The 25033-nt window shown below is 41.9% G+C and overlaps 1 protein-coding gene and 1 long non-coding RNA gene across 2 annotated transcripts in view; one reads left to right on the top strand and one right to left on the bottom strand.

The window, feature by feature from the left end:
* Window positions 1-2688: 2688 nt before the first annotated feature.
* On the bottom strand, window positions 2689-5109 carry IFT70B (intraflagellar transport 70B). The gene has a single exon (XM_028124696.2). The coding sequence runs from the start codon at window positions 5107-5109 to the stop codon at window positions 3112-3114; it is 1998 nt and encodes a 665-aa protein (XP_027980497.1). The 3' UTR covers window positions 2689-3111.
* Window positions 5110-9264: 4155 nt separating this feature from the next.
* The window catches only part of LOC114225218 (uncharacterized), a 45161-nt gene continuing 29392 nt past the window's right edge, over window positions 9265-25033 (top strand). The window contains exon 1 of the long non-coding RNA XR_003612519.2: window positions 9265-9337. This is a non-coding gene — a long non-coding RNA (uncharacterized LOC114225218). The remainder of the gene's footprint in view (window positions 9338-25033) is intronic.

The raw sequence follows: 25033 nt of genomic DNA, 5'->3' as shown, positions 1-25033 counted from the left end.
ATCTCACATTTTTTTTGTAAACTTTTTTATTTGGGCATCAACCCCATAGTCCTCCACAAACAAATCTGTTTGTTAGAATCTGGGGCCAAACCTATCACTGGCAGTTCTATATGGATTCGATCTGGGTGCTCCTCGGGTTTGAGAGGCCATAATCTATATATTCCTATATCACCCTGCAGGGAGAGAGTGTGATCATCTCCTATGATTTCATTGCCTGCTATCTCATTGCCCAGTGACCCCCCTCTATCACTGTATATCTGACCTCACAGATGGAGTTAGTGTGAACATTCGTGCCACAGCTGAGGCCAAATTCAAAGAAGGATGTCAGGAGGAATGGGAATCCATTGGCAGGCAGTCATATCACTGATCAAAGGAGTCTGCTGGTTGTTCTGTGTGGAAAGATCAAGCTCTTATTCATGTCTGAGAAATTAGAAATAACTACTTGTGTACAAACACAGGCTTATATTTTGAACACATGGAGATGGGGGGGTTGGCTAGGATTTTGAAATACTGGATTTAATCTTTGATCCCTTTAAAATATACCACGCAGACATAATGAAGAAAAAAGAGTGAAAGCTTTAGAAATATACAGAAATCTTTTTTGTCAAGAAAAGTGCTTTTAGCATTGAATATATAACGTTGTAGGAGCACAGACCAAGACTTTTCATCAGAGCTTTAGGGATGAAAACCTTCAGTTAAATGGCAAAATGTAGAGTCATTGTAAAGTCATTTGTTAGTGTCATAGTATCAATAAGCAGAGCTAAGTACTTCCAAAGGTGAGTTTAAAAGAAATATATCCTGGGACACCTGGGTGGCTCAGTTGGTTAAACACTTGCCTTCCGCTCAGGCCAGGCTCCTGGGATTGAGTCCCGCATTGGGCTCTTGCTCAGCCGGGAGTCTACTTCTCCCTCTGCCTGCCATTCCCCCTGCTTGTGCTCTCTCAAGCGCTCTCTCTCTCCGACAAATAAAATCTTAAAAAACATATATATCCTAAAAATAAAGAACAGTAAGTGAAGAGTTAGGAATGTCCTCACCCTTCTCAGTCTCCTCTAACATTCAGAAGACTGGGCAGCTTTGTAGGTGTGGTTCAAGATTCTTTGTTGTTACTAGGCAGCAGTCTGTCAATCTGAGGGGCTGCCTCTCCGGAGAGCCTGGGTAAGGAAGGGGACAAATGCAGTGATTGACGTTTATTCCTTTACTCCATGGTAGGAGCAGTCAGGATTTCCTGATTCATTACTAACCAGGAAATCCCAGCCGCCCAGCGGCAAGGGGTTAAAAACTGTTCTGAAAAGCTTTTATGTTCTGGAAAGCTAAATTACACATACATGCAAACCACAAACACGCAGCACCTGGGTAAATAAAATGTGACTGAATAAAGGCCAGGCTATTTGCAAAAGGGAATCTGGAAAACATTTGCTTTTGGGTGGTTAATGTTACTTACACTGTTTTTTTGTTTTTTAAGAAAAAAAATAGAGGAAATGTGCAAAAACACCAGAATTTTAACATGGCTGTTGAAAAGATTTCAGTTCATTTACTTTCCTAATCTTAAGGGGCTATGGAGATTGAGAAGGGCATAGAGCTACTGCACAAAGAAGCAGCAATATTTTTAGTACAAAAGTTGTTAAAGACCATTTCCCAGAGATAGAATTGTGCTGTGGGATATACTGAAGTGGTCATTAAACATCGATTGTCCTCCAAACATGGGATCAAACATCTATGGTAAATGGTTATCAGCATACATAATTAAGGTTAAAAATGCTTATAAATTTAAAACCATTGGGCTTCATGGTAGGCCAAATTTTCTGATAGATATAATAGAATTTGAGCACCCAGGAAGTCATGCTACAGAGGATTTATGCTGTGCATACCTTGTCTGTATAGTCTTGAAGGAAAAAAATCATCATCTCCTTATGGCAGGGATTCACTATTACTTGAAAGCTATCTGATTGAACCATGAGAAACTGCTAGTTTTGTAGGTCAATAACTTTCAAGATCAGCAATTTCATATAAGTCAACCTAATACATTTTTTTCTGAATCAGGTTAAGTTGGGGTTGACAGTTACATTTATGGACAGAAAAAGGGTGGGTGAACAAATAGTAAAGCTTATATATGATTCAGAAAATAAAATCCCTAAGCAGAATGAGTGGAGTTCTCCTTGGGAATGTTGTGGGTATGAAACTAGCATTATGAATCTACCAGATAAGGTTTCAGAACTTTTCATCTGTGATAGAGGTAGGAAAGAAGTTTGGTGGGGTCATGGGAATTGTGTAGATTTTTCCTTACAAATGAGGCTACAGCACAGAAACAACTCCAGCATTAACCTATCCTAAATAGGTAGGAATTAAGAACTAAGTTTTCACGGTACCTTTGCTATCAGTCACTGTCAAGGGATAAATGAGAACAGGGTTTTAAAAAAGAGTAACAGTATATCTTGTTCATATATACACATTATTAACAAATGGAACAAAAGAAAACTATATAAAGTTGTTTCTTCAGCAATTGTTTATTGTCTTTATACCATAGCACCATAATTTTATTAAGGGCACAAGATTTTCCACTGAATCTTGTACATTAAGAAAACAAGAAACCCAAACATTTATCACCTAAGGGATTTTGGTTACAGGAAGTGTTAAATATATATTGAAAAACCCTGCCAAAACATCTTAAACTCTATGCAAAATGTGTGCATTTCAAATTAATATGAGGGTAATTTTGAGACTAGAGCACATAATCCCTAAAACTTAATACTAAAAGCCCAGAAATCCTGTATGTTAACTACTCTGTTCTGGGCTTGATAGTGCCAAGATAGTGCTGGAAACTGTAAACCCTGTGCAGGGGACTGTCTAAATACAGCCAAGCACAAATGATAACAAAGGAGAGGGAAAATAGGCACTACAGGTTCTAATAAACACAGAGTCCCAATTCAGTTTTGAATTTTTCATATATCTTTCTAGGTGTCAAAGTTAAAATAAGGTTAATCTAATTAATACGATTTCCAAATGTACAAAGTTTAACATGTGACAAATGTAAAGATGCCAATGGCCAAATATAGATAAAACTATAAAATACAGATACATAAAACTATTATGATAAAAGACTATCAGACATGACTATATATTCCATCCTATAATCTCATAAATCAAAGCTTTTAACTGTCTGGATTCATAGGTGACTGTATTCTTTCCAGTATGCATTCTTTCTTCTTCCAGGGGTTGTTCAATAACAGCAGGTATGTTCCTGCCATAAAGTTCACATTGTTCTAGAAACTGCACACATTCTTGAATAACACTGTCACGAAGCATGATCGTGTGTTTTGACATGTTTTCTAATAAGGACAGGAAGCATCTTTTGGCATAAAACCAGGTATCAGTTCCCAGTTTCTTATGGTAAGGTTCCAGGCTTTTGATAACCCGAGAAATACCAAAGTCATAATTTCCTTTGGCACAATAGAGGGTCCCTATCACCAAATTCACAATGCAGAGGTGGTAGATTTTCTTATCTGGGTCATCATAGGACAGCTGCTCCTCCTCCTTTTCGATCTTTCTCATCAACTCCTCAGCTTCTTCATTCTGACTTGTCATAATGTATGAGACACACAGGTTAGCCAGCACAATAGCACTGACGTTCAGGATGTTGTCATAATGCTTCTTGACTATGGGTTCATAGAAACCGATAGCTTCTTTGTATTTGTTTTCCTGCATGAACAGGACGTGAGCCACATTCAGCTTCCACACATCATGGTCGTTACAGAATTCCACAGATTTGCGGAAGATCTTTTCCACCATTGGATAATTCTCCAGGTTCCAGTAGATCTTTGCCTGGGCCATCAACACGGGAATATACTTCTCCAGAGTGTCATCGTACTCATTCACTGCCTTTTTGACAGCTTCGTCATCCCTGTTGTGTCTTGCTTCCTGTACTTGTATGGTGAGTCTCCGGAGCTGTTCGGTCAGCATCCCCGCTAGCCCATCAAGCTTGATGAAAGCCTCTTCGGGGGCTGTCTGGCAAGTGATCATGGCATCCAGGAAGTCATAGAGATAGGGTGTGAGCAACCTGTAGGTCAAATGGGCGTTCTCTGCCAGGACATCGGCTGCCAGGTCAAAATACTCATACTTGCAGTAGAGCAACAGCAGGTTGCCAAAGGTCTCTGGGGGAAAGGGGTTCTGTTGGAGCAAAAACTGTAGCTTTTCAAACCCCTCCGTAGGCCTGGCATCCATGTTCATGAGCGCCTGGTTGTGCAGGGTCACGGGGTCTAACTCTTCTTCTGCCCGAGGTGGCATGTCAGTGAGGGCCTCCTGGGCCGCCTCATAGTTTCTCAGTTGGTACTCGATGGCTGCCTTGAGGTTGAAGGCTTCCACCAGGGCAGTCTGGTGAAGGACTAAGGTGTTGCCAACGCTTCGAACGTCAATGCCCTCCGTGGTCATGCCCACACCTAGCTCCGGGTGCTGGCGGATGCCACGCTCAATGATGTCGGCGATGTACTTGAGCGCCGGGGCATAGTGCCGGCGGCTGTAGTAGGCCAAAGCCAGGTTGTAGGAAAGGTCAGGCCGGTAGCCCGAAGCCTGGAGGGCCGCAAAGAACTTGGCGCACGCGGCTTCATACTGGCCCTCCTTGTAGAGCAAACAACCCAGGTTGACCTGGCCGTCGGGCTCGTTCTCGCCCCCGCTGTCCTCTCCCCCTTCCCCACTCAGCAGCTGCTCCACCAGGCTCTTGGCCCCGGGCAGGTCGCCCTCGCTGTACTTGATCGCGGCTTGCAGACGGAGGACCCGGCTGTGGTAGGCGGGGTTGTCCAGCAGGAGGAAGGCCACCCGGGTGGCCTCTGGGTAAAGGCAGGCCTTGTACAGGGCCTGGGCCTGGTACAGGCGGTACTGCTCCAGTTCGGGGTGCAGCTGGCCCAGCTGCTCATAGCACTCGGCGGCCAGCGCGAACTCCTGCAGGCGGTAGTAGCAGTAGCCCAGCAGCGACAGGCCGGCGCGGCTCCTCGGGCTCCGCTGGAGCTCGCCGCCCAGCAGCTGCACCGCCTCGGCGTAGCGGGAATCGCGGATGAGGCGGTACACGACGGCGGTGAACTCCCCATCGGGGATCTGCGCGCCGCTCAGCCCGGCCATAACCGCCGCGGTGGTGGTGGTGGTGGTTACCACGGCAACAAGCCCGCCGGAAACGGAAGGAAGACACACAGAATATGTCAGTTTTTTTCTTTTTGTGGTTTTTTTTTTTTTTTTTTTTTTTTTTGCGTACTCCAAAGTTACTTTGCAGGGGGAAGACCAGACTACGGTTAGAGTCACTAATGTGAGTATCTCATATATGGCCTTTCACCAAGACTCCAGAGTGTGAGCGGCGTTAGCAAAGAAGAAACTCCTCTAGGTAGTTCAAAGACCGAAACTCCACTTCCCGTCATGCTCCGGTCCAATCGCGCCGCTGTTGTAGTCGTGACCGCGTTGCATGCTGGGAGGCGTAGTCTCTGCCAAGCGGACGCACAGTCGTCAGGAGGTGAGGTTTCACTGACTTTCTCTTTCTTTAGCGTTTACACTTGGCGGTACACCCTGCCTCGATCCTCCAAATTTCACTACTATATAGAGACAGTGGACAGATCTATGACCTAGTCTTTTCCAGGGTGGGGTGGGAATAAAAGCACGACCAAGTGTCCCTAAACTGTAAACTCCTCTAACTCTCCAAAACTGTGTGTGTGTGTGTGTGTGTGTGCGTGCGTGTGTAACTCCTCTAACTCTCCAAAACTGTGTGTGTGTGTGTAACTCCTCTAACTCTCCAAAACTGTGTGTGTGTGTAACTCCTCTAACTCTCCAAAACTGTGTGTGTGTGTGTAACTCCTCTAACTCTCCAAAACTGTGTGTGTGTGTAACTCCTCTAACTCTCCAAAACTCTGTGTGTGTGTGTGTAACTCCTCTAACTCTCCAAAACTCTGTGTGTGTGTGTAACTCCTCTAACTCTCCAAAACTGTGTGTGTGTGTAACTCCTCTAACTCTCCAAAACTGTGTGTGTAACTCCTCTAACTCTCCAAAACTGTGTGTGTGTGTAACTCCTCTAACTCTCCAAAACTCTGTGTGTGTGTAACTCCTCTAACTCTCCAAAACTGTGTGTGTGTGTAACTCCTCTAACTCTCCAAAACTGTGTGTGTGTGTAACTCCTCTAACTCTCCAAAACTGTGTGTGTGTGTGTAACTCCTCTAACTCTCCAAAACTGTGTGTGTGTGTGTAACTCCTCTAACTCTCCAAAACTGTGTGTGTGTGTGTAACTCCTCTAACTCTCCAAAACTGTGTGTGTGTGTAACTCCTCTAACTCTCCAAAACTGTGTGTGTGTGTGTAACTCCTCTAACTCTCCAAAACTGTGTGTGTGTGTAACTCCTCTAACTCTCCAAAACTCTGTGTGTGTGTGTAACTCCTCTAACTCTCCAAAACTCTGTGTGTGTGTAACTCCTCTAACTCTCCAAAACTGTGTGTGTGTGTAACTCCTCTAACTCTCCAAAACTGTGTGTGTGTGTAACTCCTCTAACTCTCCAAAACTGTGTGTGTGTGTAACTCCTCTAACTCTCCAAAACTGTGTGTGTGTGTGTAACTCCTCTAACTCTCCAAAACTGTGTGTGTGTGTGTAACTCCTCTAACTCTCCAAAACTGTGTGTGTGTGTGTAACTCCTCTAACTCTCCAAAACTGTGTGTGTGTGTAACTCCTCTAACTCTCCAAAACTGTGTGTGTGTGTGTAACTCCTCTAACTCTCCAAAACTGTGTGTGTGTGTAACTCCTCTAACTCTCCAAAACTCTGTGTGTGTGTGTAACTCCTCTAACTCTCCAAAACTCTGTGTGTGTGTAACTCCTCTAACTCTCCAAAACTGTGTGTGTGTGTAACTCCTCTAACTCTCCAAAACTGTGTGTGTGTGTGTAACTCCTCTAACTCTCCAAAACTGTGTGTGTGTGTAACTCCTCTAACTCTCCAAAACTCTGTGTGTGTGTGTGTAACTCCTCTAACTCTCCAAAACTCTGTGTGTGTGTAACTCCTCTAACTCTCCAAAACTCTGTGTGTGTGTGTGTAACTCCTCTAACTCTCCAAAACTGTGTGTGTGTGTGTAACTCCTCTAACTCTCCAAAACTCTGTGTGTGTGTGAAACTCCTCTAACTCTCCAAAACTGTGTGTGTGTGTGTAACTCCTCTAACTCTCCAAAGCTGCGTGTGTGTGTGTAACTCCTCTAACTCTCCAAAACTCTGTGTGTGTGTAACTCCTCTAACTCTCCAAAACTGTGTGTGTGTGTAACTCCTCTAACTCTCCAAAACTCTGTGTGTGTGTGTAACTCCTCTAACTCTCCAAAACTCTGTGTGTGTGTGTGTAACTCCTCTAACTCTCCAAAACTCTGTGTGTGTGTGTGTGTAACTCCTCTAACTCTCCAAAACTGTGTGTGTGCGTGTAAAGATTGATTCAGCCTGTATGTGTGTTGAAAAGATTCATTCAGCCTGTACGTGTGTGAGAAAAGATTGATTCACCCTGTACGTGTGTGTGTGTTTGTGTGTGTGTGAAAGAGAGATTGATTCAGCCTGTACTTGTCGGGCTTTAATGTTTTTGGATATCACTGATAAAAACTGGATTTTCTTTCAGTTAAAATAAAAAGAAAATTTCCTACACTTTAATTTTTTCCTCTCGGATTCTTAGTTTGAAGATCTCTGGAAATTTGCTACGGTACAAAAAAAATCCTGGATTTTCTTTTGTTCCTTTGTCATGTATTTGGAATAGATGCTCTAGATTCCATGTTACTACCTCTGGTCTATATTTGTATAAATACTTTCGAATTCAATATTGTCCCTCATGGGACAGTGGAAAACTAGGGACTTAATTATTCTATAAAATTATAATGGATCACTAATAAAAAACATACCCATAGTTTAGACTGATATGGAGACTGTAAGATTTGTAAGAAATGAATATAATTTTTCAGTCAGGAATTAGAGACATAGGCAAGATAACAAAAGGCAAAACTGGCTTATCCCAGTGAGGTAACACCAGTTCTTAAGATAATAAAATTAGCTATAGTTTATGGGGCACCTGGGTGACTCACTTGGTTGAGTATCTGGCTCTTGATTTTGGCTCAGGTCATGATCTTGGGGTTGTGGGATCGAGCCCCATGTTGGGTTCCACGATGGGCATGGAGCCTGCTTAAGAGTCTGTCTGCCCCTCCTCTCTCTCTCTTTCTCTCTGTATGTGTGTGTCTCTCTCTAAAGGAAAAAAAACAACTATAATTTATGAATATCATATCCAGTGTCTTGGGGTAAGAGGGTTTTCTTTCATAGTCTTTCAGATTTCCATTGACCTCACTACAATCCAAGCTAAACATAGTCCAGGTAAAAGCATGTCTTTGCAATATAATTAAAGACTTCAATGCAAATCCCTTATCTGCCTCAATAGTATTGCAGCCTATAAGCCTTTTCTATAAATACATTTTGGAGCCAACATCAACCATGTTGCAGGGCACTCTATGAGACTGTTTACATAGATTATCTCTAAGCTTAATAATCACCCAGTAGGGGCGCCTGGGTGGCTCAGTTGGTTAGGCGACTGCCTTCGGCTCAGGTCATGATCCTGGAGTCCTGGGATCGAGTCCCACATCGGGCTCCCTGCTCAGCAGGGAGTCAGCTTCTCCCTCTGACCGTCTTCCCTCTTGTGCTTTCTATCTCTCATTCTCTCTCTCTCTCAAATAAATAAATAAAATCTTAAAAAAAACTAATCACCCGGTATTCTGCTTATTAGATAGAGAAGAAAAAAAAAACCTAGCTGAGCCATGACATCCAAAAGCTAAGTTATTAGGAAAGAGAGACTGTTGAATTAATTCAATATATGTATTACCTAAGGGCCCATTTTTGAGGGAATACTAGTGTCTTTTTTTTTTTTTTGGTTGTTATTTTTCCTATTAAAACAACCACCTTGATTTGGGCATTAAAATTTGAACTTCCTGGCCTGAGTTGCAGCTGTTAGCAGATGTAAGGAAGTGATTGGTGAGTGGCAATGTAGTTCCTAGTCACCTATTATAGCTAAAAAGAGATTTCAATAAGGCATCTGGATACTATACTATCAAGCAACTGACTTCATGTACTTACCTTGCTGAGAAATTTGCCAAACTTGTGTTCTTCTAGATGGGACCAGACGAGGAGCCTTTCACTGCATGAAGACTAACAAAAGGAGAAACTGCACCCATTTCAGAGGAATTGAGGGGGGCCCTGAGCCACTCGAGATTTCCTGAGAAAGCAGCTGAGGAAGACCACTATATAACCCTACTCAAAACCTGCTTCCAACCCAGTCTCTGGCTGCAGCCTTTTCTGGTCTTCAACCAAAGGAGGTACATGGTTTGAGGGATGCTAGCTAGTGTGGCTGAATAATCAGGAAATAGAGTGTCTTCTCCTTTATGGCTGCCTGACTGACACTTATTGCTTGAAAAAAAATTATTATTCAAAAGGCTCAATATTTTATTTTATTATTAAAAATTATTTATTTATTTATTCATTCATTCATTCATTCATTCATGAGAAAGAGAGGCAGAGGGAGAAGCAGACTCCCCGCTGAGCACAGAGCCCGATACGGGGCTCCATCCCAGGACCCTGGGATTGTGACCTGAGCCTAAGGCAGACGTTTAACTGACTGAGCCACCCAGGTGCCCAAAAGGCTCAATATTTTAAAATCTTAATGTATTTTAAATTCTTATATATTAAGCTGTTACCTTTGGTAATTTGCTATTAAATCAAGGTGAAATGACAGAACATAGAAATGGGAAATTGCCTTTACATCTTTTAGTCTGTTTCAGAGTTGTATCATGAAAACATTCACCTTCAAATGGCTTCTTGGAAATGGATGAAAAATGGACTGTCTGCTCTCCCCCAAATTTTGCTGATCCCTTCAGGCGTCAGTTGGGGGCCCCTCTGTGTTGGTGCCTGTCTGTGGGCGTGGCAGCCGACGGGGGGCAGGAGGGAGGCTGCTCTGTGTCTTTCCCCTTGTTTCATGTGCTACTGTTCCTGAGGCCTGGCTTGAAAAAAGCAGGACATTTGGTTTAGACAGATGGAGGGCAGGGTCATTTTCAAAATGAAATGAGTGCACAAATCACACTGTGAAATTGGCATGACCATCACTGCTGCTGTGAACACTGACTTTTATTTAGTCTCTGATAGGCAGTTGGGGAATAGATTAGCGTTTTGCGGGGGGAGGGTGAAAGAAGGCCCTTTAATTAATGATAGAAATTCTGGAAAGCAATAAATGGGATGGAATATTATAGAATGTCATAAAGGATCATTTTATTTCCAACAAAATCTTGGAAAGCTGAAACATGTATCAGAAAGTAAGTGTATTGTACCATTCCTAGCAATAAGAAAGCATTTGGTGGTTGAAATAAAATGATTTAGTGCCTTATTGAAAGGATTTAGGCTTTGAGAAAATGAAGTTGGACTCAGGATAGATTTTGCTGCATAAGTGGAGGCATGTTGACCATACAGAAGAATTTCATTTAGGCAAAATGTATAGGAGCTAAAAGCATGAGGTTTGGTTCTTCATGTGCTTATGTTTCTCCCTGCCAAAACATGAGATGATTAAATCCCCTCTAATTTCTATTTGGCATTCTCTCTCTCTTTTTTTTAAAGATTTTATTTATTTATTTGAGAGAGAGAATGAGAGAGAGAGAGAGTACATGAGAGGGGGGAAGGTCAGAGGGAGAAGTAGACTCCCTGCTGAGCAGGGAGCCCGATGCAGGACTTGATCCCAGGACTCCAGGATCATGATCTGAGCCAAAGGCAGTCGCTTAACCAGCTGAGCCACCCAGGCGCCCCTCTATTTGGCATTCTCTTATAAAGCTAATTGGAAATGACTGTTTCTTATTTATCTTGTAAAAATAACCACTTCTTTTTAGCAAACATTGTTTATTTATGAGTATTTCAACCTCAACTGTGATTAAAGATTTTCCTTGATAAAGGAAGACTTCTGCAAAACCATTTGCCAAGTTATTGTTTCTGTTTCCCATCCAGTCCAGGCCATTTTCTGCAGGATGGCCAGATTGATTTCTCCGGAGTCCAGCTTGATATTTTGTCCGTGTGTGTCTATTGATGATGATAGAACTGACCCACTTTCCACCACCTCTCACCCCTAAACAGGGAAGAAAAGAATGAATTAGTGCCAAATTTGTAATGTAGTTCACTGACCTTTAGGAGCATCTATTCAGTCTTTTAAGACTTTTGGAAAAGACTGTATGCTGAATTCACACTTGGGAACATTGATGCTCAGATGGTGAGAAATTTAACCTCACTGAGACTTAATCTTTTTTTCTTTGGTGGTTCCAGCTCTATTAATATTTTATATAGTAATATGTTTCCTTCTTCATATATCTTGCTTTTGATCAAATAATTTCTATTTTGAGACTTATGGTGTTATTATCCAAACTAATTTATTAGGCAGATCACAAAACATGTTTCAAAAAAAGGAATTAGCAGAGTAGACACCACAAGTGGTACTACCCTTGAAAAATTTATTCCCCACAGTTGGAGTGTGCTGTGGAATTCACTGATGGGGCTGGTACCCAAATCACTTCATTTGAGCATTTTTTCACATTTCTAAGAGGCAAGAAATTTGTAGTATCACTTCTTTCTCCCAAGACTTGTACCCTTCATAGTCAGATATATCCTATGCTTGTTCTCATTTCTGCAGTTTGGCCATGAAAATAATAAATTGGATGGGAAAGGTCTTTGAAGTCCGTGGTCAGAAGATGCTATTCTTTTTTATTTTTTAAGATTTTATGTATTTATTTGAGAGAGAGAGAGAACGTGCACACACACAGAGGGAGAGGGAGAAGCAGAAACCCCCGTGAGCAGAGAGCCAAATGGGGGTTCAATCCCAGGACTCTGATATCATGACTGACCCACCTAGGCATTCCAGAAGATTCTATTCTTATCAAAGAAAGTTGTCATCAGCTTTTGGCTTGCACAGTACTTGCAGTACTAGAGAGCCATTCATGATGGCTTTGACAACCAGTCATCCAATTATCTCAAAAGTACTGTAGTATTTTTTTAGGCTTTCTGTGTAGAGAGTTATGGAACACACTCCCAGGGCCTGTGCTGGTGGACCATGAAACCCAACTCAGAAACCAAGCCTCTCCTTCAAGCCTCCTGCTGCTGAACTCCCCACATTCTGACAATCTGCCTTTAAAATATATCCACTCTGTATGTTTCTCTCAGAGTTCCACTACTGCTACTCTGCTTTATGCCACCATCTCTCTCCCGGATCTGCAATAAGTCTCCTAAATGGCTTCCCCTCATCTCTTCCTGGGACCCTTACAAAGATTTCAGGGCACGTTTTCTCCCTTGTTTGTTAAGGGTTTTACTCTGGGGAACCTCCTTGTACAAAACAAAACTCCCAATGGCTTTGCTACCTAAGTGAGAATTTGTGTCTCAAGTGTGTAAGATGTTGTCATTCATTCTAATAATTCTTGCTGCCTGCACGTATGGGAATGTCTTGGGACTGAGAGTTCAAATGGTTTTGAAAGGGATGGTTGCTACATATGGTAGTAGAATTTGAGGATGATATAGAAACTTCAATTGATTTAGTCACTTACTCCTATTGAATAATTTAATAACATTATTTTGTTTTATAAGCACATCAAGTGCTTTTCTTACCTCTGGCTTTCTATGCATAGAGGGGTCCTTTGCCTTTTCTGTGCCTTTTAATCTTTAAAATGGTTTTATATTCTTCTGTGGCCTCAGCAAATAGAACCCTGCAGACTTTGCCTTCTATCTGTAAAGGACCCTTAAAAACAACAACAAAAACAACAACCAAGAAATAAAGAAAAACTTGATGAAGATATGAAAAGGTCCCTAGGTGGCAATAACATATTTGAAAGAGACAGGCTAGTTCAGCATAAAACCATCTGAAGTCAAATTCCTGTCCTGCCATTGCCAACAATGTAGCCATGGAAAAGATTCTTAACCTCACTGAATTGCAGTTCCCTTATTAGTAATACAGGGACAAAAATAATTTCTTTGTTCAAGGTACTTAATATATTTTAACTATTTTTATTACATAAATGGAGCTATTGAGATTCCTTGGGAATTAGAGTATTTTAGGCTTGAATAGCTATGGGTCAAAACTAAGTTAAAACATTTGCATCCAGGAGTAGGTGTTCTCCTGACATTTCAGATGCTGTATTCCTAAGAGTGCCTGATAAACTCCAAAAAGTGGAGGGGCAGTTATCTGGTGTCAATTAGTGTCTTCACTAAACCTGGTTCTCCAGGAAATTAAAGCACCAAGTTAAATAGTATATTTTTTTCATTCAGCAAATTAGTGAGTGTTTATCCTGCATTGTGGATAATCCGGAGCCTTCAAGAAACTTATAGTCCAGGGGAGATACTATAAGTACATTAAAAATCCACAATCTAGGCAATGTATGCGGTACCTTATGAGTGACACAACATGACATAGAGGTTCAGAGTTTATAGTAAAAACAGACCAGCATTTGGTTAGGGTGGTGGTTTGCAACTCTATTATAGATACCTTTCTCCTCCCCCCTTTTTTTAAAAAAAGATTGTATTTATTTATTTGACAGAGAGACAATGAGAGAGGGAACACAAGTAGGGGGAGTGGGAGAGGGAGAAGCAGGCTTCCCACAGAGCAGGGAGCCTGATGCAGGGCTCGATCCCAGGACCCTGGGATCATGACCTGAGCCGAAGGCAGACGCTTAACGACTGAGCCACCCAGGCGCCCCTAAATTTCATTTCAAAACAACAAAGAGGGTCTAAGAAAATATTTGTTATAAAAGGGAGGAGCAGGGGCGCCTGGGTGGCTCAGGCTCTGGGAGCAGAGGGAGAGAGAAAGGGACAAGCAGACTCCCCACTGAGTGAGGAGCCTGACGCAGGGCTTGGTCCCAGGACCCTAAGATTATGACCTGAGCTGAAGTCAGATGCTTAACTGACTGAGCCACCCAGACACCCCATCTTGCTTCCATTTTTACACAGTTTCATTGAATCTATATGAGTTTCTTGAATGTATTTTTATTTTAGTTGTTTTAACTTTATCAAAAGGATTCACATATATCTTCTCTTGTAATGTTGTAATTCTGAGATTCATCCATATTTTTGCACGTGTCACTGTGGTTCACTGGTTTCAACTACTCTGTTATATATATATATCATTGTGTGAACATTCCATGGTTTGCTCATTTACTCTCCTATTGATGGGCATTCAGGTTGTGTCTCAATATTTGCTGCTTTGGAAAGTGCTGCTGTGATATTTTTTGTATGTACTCCTTGGTGGACATGTCCAAGACTTTTTTTGTACATATGCCTAGAAGTGGGATTATTGTGTCATTAGAGTATTTGCATGTTTAATGTTCGTATATAAGCCAAACTGTTTTCCACAATAGTTGACCTAATTTACATTCCCCCAGCAGCATATAAGAGATTCTAGAAATCCACATTCTCTCTAATACTTCATATTGTCAAAATTCATATTTATTGGCCATATATATAGTTTCTTTTGTGAAAAGCCCAATCTTATATTTGCTCATTTTTCTATTAGCTTATTGGTGTTTTTCTTATGATTTTTAGGAGTTCTTTGTATACTCCTTTACTAATCCTTTATCAGTTATGTGAATTGCAAACCTGTTCTTCCAGTGTGTAACTTTTCACTTTCTTTAAGATAAAGTACTTAAGTTAAATGTAGCCAAATTTATTAATCTTCTCTTTTATACTTAATGCTTTTTATGTCTTGTCTTGTTTTAAAAACTTCTTTATTTCATGGCTACATTATATTCACACATATTTTTTAAAGTCCTGTTTCTTCATTTAAATTTTTAATGCATCTGGAATTGATTTTTGTGTGTGATGTGAGGTAGAGATTCAAGCTAATTTTTTTCCAAATGGATAACCTTTTTCTCTTAGCTCCATTTATTTATTTCTTTTTAAGATTTTTAAAATTTTTTATTAGAGAGAGTACAAGCAGGGGGAGTGGCAGGTAGAGGGAGAGGGAGAAGCAGGCTCTCCCCACTGAGCAGGGAGCCCGACATGGGGCTCAGTCCCAGGACCGTGGAATCATGACCTGAGCCGAAGGCAGCCGCTTAACCAATTGAGCCACCCAGGCACCCCATCCATTTATTGAACGGTCTCTCAGTTTACCTCAATTTGACATGGCTTATCTGTAATATACAAAGTTTTATATGTATATAAGCCTGTTTTGGAGCTCTCTATTCTATTCCATTGTCAGTTTATCAAGTTTAGGACCAACACAACATGTCTTATTTTCTATAGCTCCATTATAAATCCAAATATGGTTGGGCAATACCCCCTCTGTACTTTACTTTTTCAGAAATGAAGTGTCGGGGCATGTGGGTGGTTCAGTTGGTTAAGCGTCTTTCTAAGGCTCAGGTCATGATCTCAGGGTCCTGGGTTCGAGCCCCACCTTGGGCTCCACACTCAGCGGAGAGTCTGCTTCTCCCTCTCACTCTGTTCCGCCCCCCTCCCCCGCTCATGTGCATATGTGCTCTCAAATAAATAAATAAATAAAATCTTTAAAAAAAATAGAAGTGAAGCATCTTGGCCACTCTTGGCTCTTTACTTTAACTTATATACCTAATTTTTAAATCGACACTATCAACATAATGCCCTTACTATAATATGAAGAAGAAATAAAAGGAAAATGATTTATATGGAATAGTATGTAGTTTAATGTATATAAGTTCTAGGCCATGACAATACCAGAAAAACATCCCCACAAATATTCAAAATGCCCCCTTAGAGTAGTGCAGCCCCCACTGAGAGCTGACAGGCTAGAGAAGTGGAGTGATGCCATAGAGGAGCTTTAAAGGATGGATAGGATTTAAGCTTGCAAATATAAGAGAGAGAAGGAGGTAGAGTTTCAATGCAAAGGTTAAAAAGCACAAGGGATGTTTATAAAAAGTTCATCCTGATGAAGTTGGAAAGATTTTTGGAATGTTTTTGTTCCTTTGGGGGTTGCTGACGCAGGCCAAAATTAGTTAATACCAATATCACAACCCCTTGGCTGGTATAGTCCAACACTCAGCTGACCCATCTGCTTTCCTTTGGGCAAATCATCTAGAGACTAAATTAAGTTCTGAGAACATAAACTAATAAACCAAAGCAATAAATCCAACTTTAATAAAAATGAAACAGGTTCCCCACATTTCACTTAAAGCTATAACTTTAAGTACATTTACCTTGTATTTTATTAAGCACCTTTGTAATAACCTTTTTTTTTTTTAAATTGAAAAGTATTTCCTATTCTTTCACTCTGCCTCTGTGGATGGCTTAGATCTTTTTTAAAACAAAATTTGGACATTTTAAGAGCATGATTGTTGCTGCCTGATAAAACCAGGTAGTTGGAGAGTGGGGAAAGGGCCCCCAACTTGCTTATTTGATGACTAAGCTGGCCTACTTGAGAATTGCAGTCTTTGTTAGGTAGGGGTCCCCCAGGCTACATTTCATTCCGTTTATCCTATAGGGAGGGAGTCAAAAGGGAGGCTCTTCACTTCCCTCTCTAGTAATTAGTTTCCCTATAAGTTTAAGGGTCTAACTAGCAATTCCCTTTAAAGATAGAAGAGCTAGTTTTTTCTATACAATTAGTAAGAGATAATGGCGTTTAGGCCCTCCTTAAAGGTCTCATTGCTGGTGTTGATGTTGCAAGGGTATATTCAGATTATGTGTTTCATAGTGAAGGGCTTTCTTTGAGCCTGATTCTAAATATAGTACCTTTGAAACTGTACAGCATTATTTAACCCAGACATTCACTGTACCCAAATCATACTCTTCTATGACATTTCAAATGTTTTTTACTACTAACATATTCCAGCATCCCCCTAACCCAGGTTTGCCAGCTTTTGCAAATAAAACTGCAGGATATCTAGTATAAGGAGAAAAATATTTGGGACATATATTGAAAAGTCACCTGTTATCTCAAATTCAAATTTAACTGGGCATTTCTATATTTCACCTGGCTACCCCATCCCCAATGTATCATACTCAGATTTTTCACTTCCACTGAATTCTTGATTTCTCTTACGTATTACTTTTCCTGGCATAACCTTTCTTTATTTCTCATAGCTAGCCAAATATGGAAGACACTCATTTTCTTTGCCCTCTCCCAAATACCATTCCCACTAGGTACTAAGTAGGAGTAAGATTGGGGAGGAGGCTGTATGTGAGAATAATTGGGTTAAAGAGAAGCAGTAAAACCCTATCTCTTATCCCAGGTACAATATGTAGCTGTGTATAAAAAAGAACTTCAGTGTATTTGGGTGCATATATATGTGACATATTTTGATATATTGAACTAATTAAAATTATCTTCATTCATTAATAATGATCTTCATCATTTTTAAACCTATAGCTTGTTTCATTGAAGGAATTTAATTCAGCTCCTTTTAAAGACTTTATTTGAGAGAGAGAGAGCAGGGGGAGGGGCAGAGGGAGAGAGAGAGCAGGGGGAGGGACTGAGCACAGAGCCTGTCACAAGCTCCATCTCACAATCCTGAGATGATGATCTGAGCCGAAATCCAGAGTCGGCTGCCTAACCGACTGAACCACCCAGGTGCCCCTAATTCAGCTCCTTTTAATATAAAACTGGTGTCCATGGCAGAATAAACAACTTTGTACTGAAAAGATTAGCTATCCCTATTCTAAAAAGTCCAATTGTCATATGCTGCACTAGGGATTTCTCACTTTCTCTTCTCTCTCTTTTTTTTTTTTTTTTTTTAAGATTTTATTTATCCGACAGTGAGAGACACAGCGAGAGAGGGAACACAAGCAGGGGGAGTGGGAGAGGGAAAGCAGGCTTCCCGCTAAGCAGGGAGCCCAATGTGGGGCTGGATCCCAGGACCCTGGGATCATGACCTGAGCCGATGGCAGACGCTTAACGACTGAGCCACCCAGGCACCCCTCATTTTCTCTTCTCTTGAGTCACAGACTCCTTGCTCTCTTCCTAGGCCATCCCTTCCCAGCATCTCTTTTCATCTCTCCTAGCTTCTCCCCTTTTCCAGGCCCCCTTATTCCTCCAGCACTGCTACTAGAAACTCAAAAATTCTTCTCACTTTGTATAAGCCTTCTTGTCTCATTCAACCTATCTCCTATGGACTATCTTGATACAGCCAAAGTGGCTTATCCAAATATGTATATAGGCCTGTTTTGGAGCTCTCTACACAAAAAACAAGTCTCCACCGGATGAATTCTGCTGCTAGCTCCTGAAACAATGTTCCTCTCTCTCTGTTGCTGTTACTAAAAGGGAGAGAAGAAGGGATCAGAAATGCTAGTTGGACCAGGAAGATAAAGAAAGGAAGGACCCTCAGTCCTCAGTGGGGGTTTGGATTAATTTTGAGGTCAGAAGCTGATAGAGCTGCCCAAGAGGGACTTCACTGGGCCTGGATGGAGACTCCTGAGCCAGGTGATCATTCTAGGGTCTGAGGGAACAGGACAGGAGGAGGGCTTGCTTGACCTTCCCCAGCTTTCTTCTGGTACCTGGAGCTTGGGAAATCTTGCTGGCACCTAGGGACAGATAATGGCATTCCTCTGATGGGCAGTGTCCTCTTCAGGCTAGGTGATAGGCAGCTGAAGGGGGCAGCACTACTGAAGAAGGATGGGGGGACTGCTATTAACAGGCTGGTTCTCAGACTTCTGTGAGGCTACCTTTTGGATCACCCAGTAATAGCTAGGGGACACTATAAGTGACAAAAGACAGGTCAAGGGAGAAATCACACCTGGTTATTGGATCTGTGGAGGAGACGTTAATTAACTAGACCTTGAAGGATTTCTCAGAAGGCAGCCTCACTTTGAGAAGTAACATCTGTTATGTAAAAAGATGTGCATCTATATATCTATATCTCTATATATATATATATATTTAGTATTGTTGTTACTAGCTAATGGGATGTAAAGACAATGACTTCCTACCAAGGAAATAATTGCATTGCTTCTAGTAGATTATGATAGATTTCTTTCCCCCTGGGTTTTTTTTTTTTTTAAGATTTATTTATTTTGAGAGAGAGCGAGCAGGGGAAGGGGCAAAGGGAGAGGGAGGGAGAGAATCTCCAGCAGACTCCCCATTTAGTGTGGAGCCCAATGCGAGGCTCGTGGGGCTGGATGCAGGGCTTGATCTCAGGACCCTGAGATCATGGCTTGAGCCAAAATCAAGAGTCTAACACTTAACTGACTGAGCTACCCAGGCACCCCTCTTTCCCTCTGTTTCTAACAGGTCTGTAATGTTGGTGGCATGCAAATGAGAACACTTGGGAGAATATGATGGACTAGCCCACTGAGACAGTGGCCATGGGCCCTGTTAGGTCATTCTGTGTTCATAGAATCAAGGACTATACAAACTTTTGATGGCCCACAGAGAATGTTCTTTGAAAACTCACTTCCCAAAGAAGAAACACAAGCAAACAAAACTCCCACCAGTATAGAAAAAGAAAAATGGCAACCAAGACATGTCTCTGAGGGTCGTTGAAGCAGAGAGTCTGCCTCCTGTCTCCTGAGAGCCACATTCATTACAGCTCCTCAGGGTGATTCTCTAACCCTAGTACTTAGAACCCTAGTGAGGTGTGTGGGGAAAAGCTGCCAGCTTTGGGCGGCCACACGAGAAGCAAATCCATTTGACGGATGGACATTTTTAAAACCTGCCACATATGTTAGCTATTTTTATGGCAATTAAATTGTTGGGGGATCTGTGAGGTGAATGTGCAATAAAACCTTTCACAATAAACCATGTGGAAAACCATCTAATCCAACCCCTGGAGGTCAAAAGCCACAGTAACATGTTGCTTTATTCCATGAAGAAGAATTAAGACTCTATAGACAGCTTGCTTTTCCCTTTCTTCTTTATAGATCAGTGCCCCAGATTTGGGGCGAGAGGTACATTGTGTGAAGTGGCAGTGGCAACGCTAGAGGAGGGTGGGTAGGCCTCCCTTGCCAAGTTGAACTTAGGAAGTGCTCTGCCAGTAACTTTCAAAGCAGCAGCATTTCTATGCTACCCTCTTCCAACCTCAGGAAGTGATATTCTGCCCAGGAGATATATGGGGCTGGGGGGTGGGCAGGGAATTAGGACAGGGAGGTAAGGCACATAAGTCAGAGCAGGATTTCACAGTGAGAGGACCTGGGGTTTGGGAGGTGTAAAGGAGGCTGTGATCATGTTTATTGAGTCATATACATGAGAATACATAGCTTTCAGAACATTGGGGAACCCTTTCATTTTCTCCTGAGGCAATGTAATGGTCTAAACAAAATAAAACTTGTAAGAGTTCTAGGACACTTTCTTACTGATTTGCACTTTGAGGATTTAAGCCTAAGTCATTTAGCTAAATGAGAGTCTAGAAAGTCATTATAGTTAAAAGAAAGCCTTGGGGCTAAGGAACATTTGAAGTTTCACAGTAACTCCTCAAAAATGACTAGTTAAGTTTGTTTATCCCCATTTGAAGTTCATTTTGAAAACTTCTGTCATTCAAGTTTATTATTTTTATTTCCTAAAATAGGCTCCTAATGAAGTGAGCATGCTTTCAGTCCTCCCTTATCTTTTCTTCCCAGGTGTTTTAAAATTTGAGAGTTAGAGCACATCTGAATAGCGTGAAATGCATGATTAGAAATGGTTAGAAAGGAAGAACAGGAACATTCTTAACAGCTGTTAAGAATCAAAATACCATCAGGGGCACCTGGGTGGCTCAGGGGGTTGGACGTCTGGCTCTTGATGGCGGCTCGAGTCATTGTCTCATCGGGTCACAGTCTCAGGGTCATGAGATTGAGCCCCACATCAGGCTCTGCGCTCAGTGCAGTCTGCTTGTCCCTCTCCCTCTGCTCCTCCTCCAGCTTGTGTACATGCTCTGTCTCTCTCAAATAAATAAATAAAATCTTAAAAAACAACATCAAAAAAGAATCAGAATACCATCAGGTGTCAGATTCTCATCTCAAATAACTGAGGTACAGTCTCACTCTCGTTCTCGCTGTGTGATGGTCTGAAGTCGGCCTGAGGAACAGCACAGGTGTTCAGGCCATGCTCACTGACTCCAGGTGCAAACCCAGGCTAATTATGGATGAATAAATGTGTGTAGATAGTGTTCTGTTATGGATGAATAAATGTGTGTAGATAGTGTTCTGTCTGCCTGATTCTAAATACCTTCACAATGTAGTTCATTTCATTGAAGGATGATTTAGGATATGCAGATAGAACAACTGATCAACAGATCAATTTTTCATTTCTTTGTTGACAGGTGTGATCCCAGGGACACGAACTGTACCCTTCTCAGAATAAACCTTCAAGGTCTTGGTTGTGGCCCCTTTTCTGGGCTGGGATCTTAGGGAGCATTTAGTGCAATACTGTTTTACAGATGACAAAGCTGAGGTTCAGAGAGGTGGAGGGGGGGGGGCTTTTCCATTCAATAAACTAGGGCAAAAACCAAGCTCACCTGAATTCAAACCCCAGGACATCCACTGAAGAGTTTAGGGCCAGTCATTTCCTGTGGACCTCTTGCTTCTCCTGTAACATCAGGGTGTTGGGTGATTTAATATGGTTTGCCTCTTGGTCCCAACATTTCTGTGTTCTTTCCACTGTACTGTATCTTTGATTTCATTCATTCATCTGTTCATTGACTCATTCATCCCATGATAAGGAGTGGTTGGAAGCAGCTGCCCATCAGGGATCGTATTTATCAGCCTGCTCCCCTTGCCTTCTCAGCCCTTATATGTGGCTGGAGCCACTTCTTACCAGTGGGGCCTGACTGGAAAAGAAGCATGTCACTTCCGGGCAGAAATGATTAGGTAAGAGGTGTGCTGTTTCTGTCCTTTCTTTCCTGTCTGCGGACTAGAATAGGACTCTATAGTCGTCGGGGGTAGTGGAGCCACAGGGTAGGAGCCTGAGTTCCTGAATCACCCCATGGAAGGCTGCTTGCTAAGCAACTGCACCGGACTGTTGTATGTATGAGAAATAAATTTCTTTGTCTTAAATGTTGTTATTTTTTTGTTGAAACAACTAGTACGATCCTTACTAACGCAGTCAGGCAATAGGCATTTAAATGCTTACTATATGCATGATATTATGGTGAGTAGTAGGGATCCATCAGTGAATAATAGTTCCTGCCCTCAAGGAGTTCAGCCTGGCAGGAGAAGACAGAGATATATCAGCAGTTGCAATACAGTGTGATAAGTACCATGATAAACACAGGATGCTATAAGAGAACATAGCCTTGGGCATTTCAGGAAATATGCCCAACAGAGGTAGCATTTAAGTTAAGTATTTTTTTTTTAATATTTTATATATTTGACAGAGAGCGAGACAGCAAGAGAGGGAACACAAGCAGGGGGAAGTGGGAGAGGGAGAAGCAGGCTTCTCGCAGAGCAGGGAGTCCGATGCTGGGCTCTATCCCAGGACCCTGGGATCATGACCTGAGCTGAAGGCAGACGCTTAACGACTGAGCCGCCCAGGTGCCCCTTAAGTTAAGTCTTGAAGCAAAGCCTATTTGATGGTGGGATGGTGTTATGAACTGAATGTTCTGAATCCCCACAGAATTCACAAGTTGAAGCTCTAACTCCCAATGTGATGGTATTTGGAGATGGGGCCTTTGGGAGGTAGAGTTGGTTGAGGTCATGAGGGTGGGGCCCTCCTGGTGGATTTAGTTTCCTTATAAGAAGAAGAGAAAGAGATTTCTCTCCACCTCATGAGAACATAGTGAGAAGGCAGCCACATGCAAGCCAAGAAAAGAGTCCTTATCAGTACTTGACCATGCTGGCACCCTGATCTTGGACTTCCAGCCTCCAGAACTATGAGATATAAATGTCTGGTGTTTGAGCTGCCTAGTCTATGGTATTTTGTTACGACAACCTTTGCTAACCTTAACAGATGGGTATTTCTTCCCAAGGGACTGGTCTTTGCAAAGGCCCAGAGATAAGGGACGGCATGACTTGTTCAAGGAATTTGGTGGCTGCCGAGGAGGATGGAAAGGTAAGCTAAGGTTGGATCTGCAGGGAGAACCTCCCATTACACTGAGGCCTTTGAATAAGGTTTCCAGGAAGATGGCTTCTGTCAGGCATATGCCTCGAAGCAGCACTCAAGGATGATGGGATGAGCAGAGACCTGGGGGCGTGGCTTAAAGGGTAGGCAGGCAGAGAGAAGTAAGGGATTGGTCTAGAAATGGTAGTAGTGGTCTATAATGAAGAAAATATCCAGATGCTTACAGGTCAGTTGGATTTGACACCGTTTAGCAGCAAAGGGAAAAGATAAGCATCTCCAAAAAATATAGTTCACTTATCAGTAATGTCATTAAACAGACATGGGGTTCAACTCTCAAATTCATGGAACGGAATACTGTGTGGCCCTTAAGATTGGCGGGGAAAGCAAGTGCTTCAGGGACCCAGCAGGACTTTAGGTCTAACATGAATGAATTCCTCACTCCAGAGAACAAAATCATTATTTGTATCATGATTTCTGACTTGGCAAATAACCAGAGGGAATAAATCAGAAATCTCCCAACCCATTTTCCAATGAGCATCATCTGGTGGACTTTTTTTATTGTCTTTATTCTAGGCTTTTCCTCAGCCTCAAATCTTCACAAAAGAAGGAAGAAAAACAAGAGAGCCTCCCTTCTCTCAAACTTGTCTAATCCTTTCATAATTCAAGATCACAGAGCTGCTGTAAAAACTCAGCCTCACTGCTGTGCTTTTTCCCTGTGTGCTTGGCAGAGCAAAGCAATTCCATTTGCCAGCACTCCAGCGAGCATGTGGTGATAAATAAAGCTGCCACCCTCTGCTTGCCCACCGTGTTTAAAATGACACATTGGACAAGTGGGTCTCTATTGCCTCCACTTTTTTCATAAAAAGGCTAAAAATGGTCTGCAAATGCAGTAAATCTTAATTTCTCATATAAACTCCAAACAGAAAAAAAATATCATAGGCCAGTTTAGACTGCAGTGACTTTGATGATCAGCTAGTGAGGATTTGAATACTAAAGAGAGAAGGCAATCTGAAAACTAGCTCCAGTAGCCTCCGGATGTGTGGGGTTTCTCCTTTTCTCTCCTTAAAGCAAGCTTGCTTTCTCCCCATGCAACATTATTGGAACCTAAAAACATAAGTGCAGGGAGAGCGAAGTCAACATAAAAAAAAGCTGTTTCTAACTGCAGAATTCCAAATTTCAAAATGACCTCTTGTTGTGGCTATGCATGCTAATAATTACCTTTTATTGAACAGTTACTGTATGACACATCCATACCAAGTGATTTCATGCATATCTCACTGAACTTCTGAGTCTGTGAGTTTTCTTTTCTAATGTTCCAATTTGGAATCAAGGGCATTCTTTTTTCTTTATTACCATTAACAGGAGAATTGACTTTGAGTTACACATTGAGTACTAAGGCCTGGAGGGATGATCTCTAACATGAATGAGTCAGCATGAAACCATCTTGTCGATCTACAAAAATAGAACCCTTTCTCTGGCAGTCAAAGCCCTCCTCGGTCTTGTGCAAACCTAGTTGGGAATCTTATTTCCAGCCCCTCTGTTTCATCATCTCTCTGCTCTGATCTCATTATACAGTACTCTCTTTCCCCATGCAAAACCCATGCTTTCCCAGCTGTCTGCCTTTGTTCTAGGTCAGTCATTTACTACTTGGATTGTTTCTCCCCCATCCTCACTTCATAATGTCTACCTGACCTCTAGTCCAGCTCAAACTTCACATGTGCCATGAAGCCTGGCCTAATCTTCCTCCCCAAGCTGAAAGTCACCTTTTCTGTTTTGACCATCCAATCCTCTTTATTAAGTTCAGAAACTCTCTTTGCAGAGAGCAAAGCAGAGTTCACAGCAGCATGGTCATAGTAGCAAAAAATGGGAAATGACATAACTGACATCAATAGAGTGTCAGTTATTTTTTAAAAAATATTTTATTTATTTTTTTGAGAGAGGGAGAGAGTACAAGCCAGGGGAAGGGCAGAGGGAGAGGGAAAACAGACCCCCCTCTGAGCAAGGAGCCTGATGTGGGGCTTGATCCCAGGACCCTGAGATCATGAGCTGAGCCAAAGGCAGACACTTA

Source organism: Eumetopias jubatus, unplaced genomic scaffold (assembly GCF_037043125.1).
Source record: "Eumetopias jubatus isolate StellerSeaLion01/CBP00866 unplaced genomic scaffold, mEumJub1_p1.0 scaffold_3, whole genome shotgun sequence".
Taxonomy (NCBI): Eukaryota; Metazoa; Chordata; class Mammalia; order Carnivora; family Otariidae; genus Eumetopias; species Eumetopias jubatus.
The sequence above is the reverse complement of the archived record's forward strand: the minus strand, read 5'-3'. Positions and strand labels throughout refer to the sequence as shown.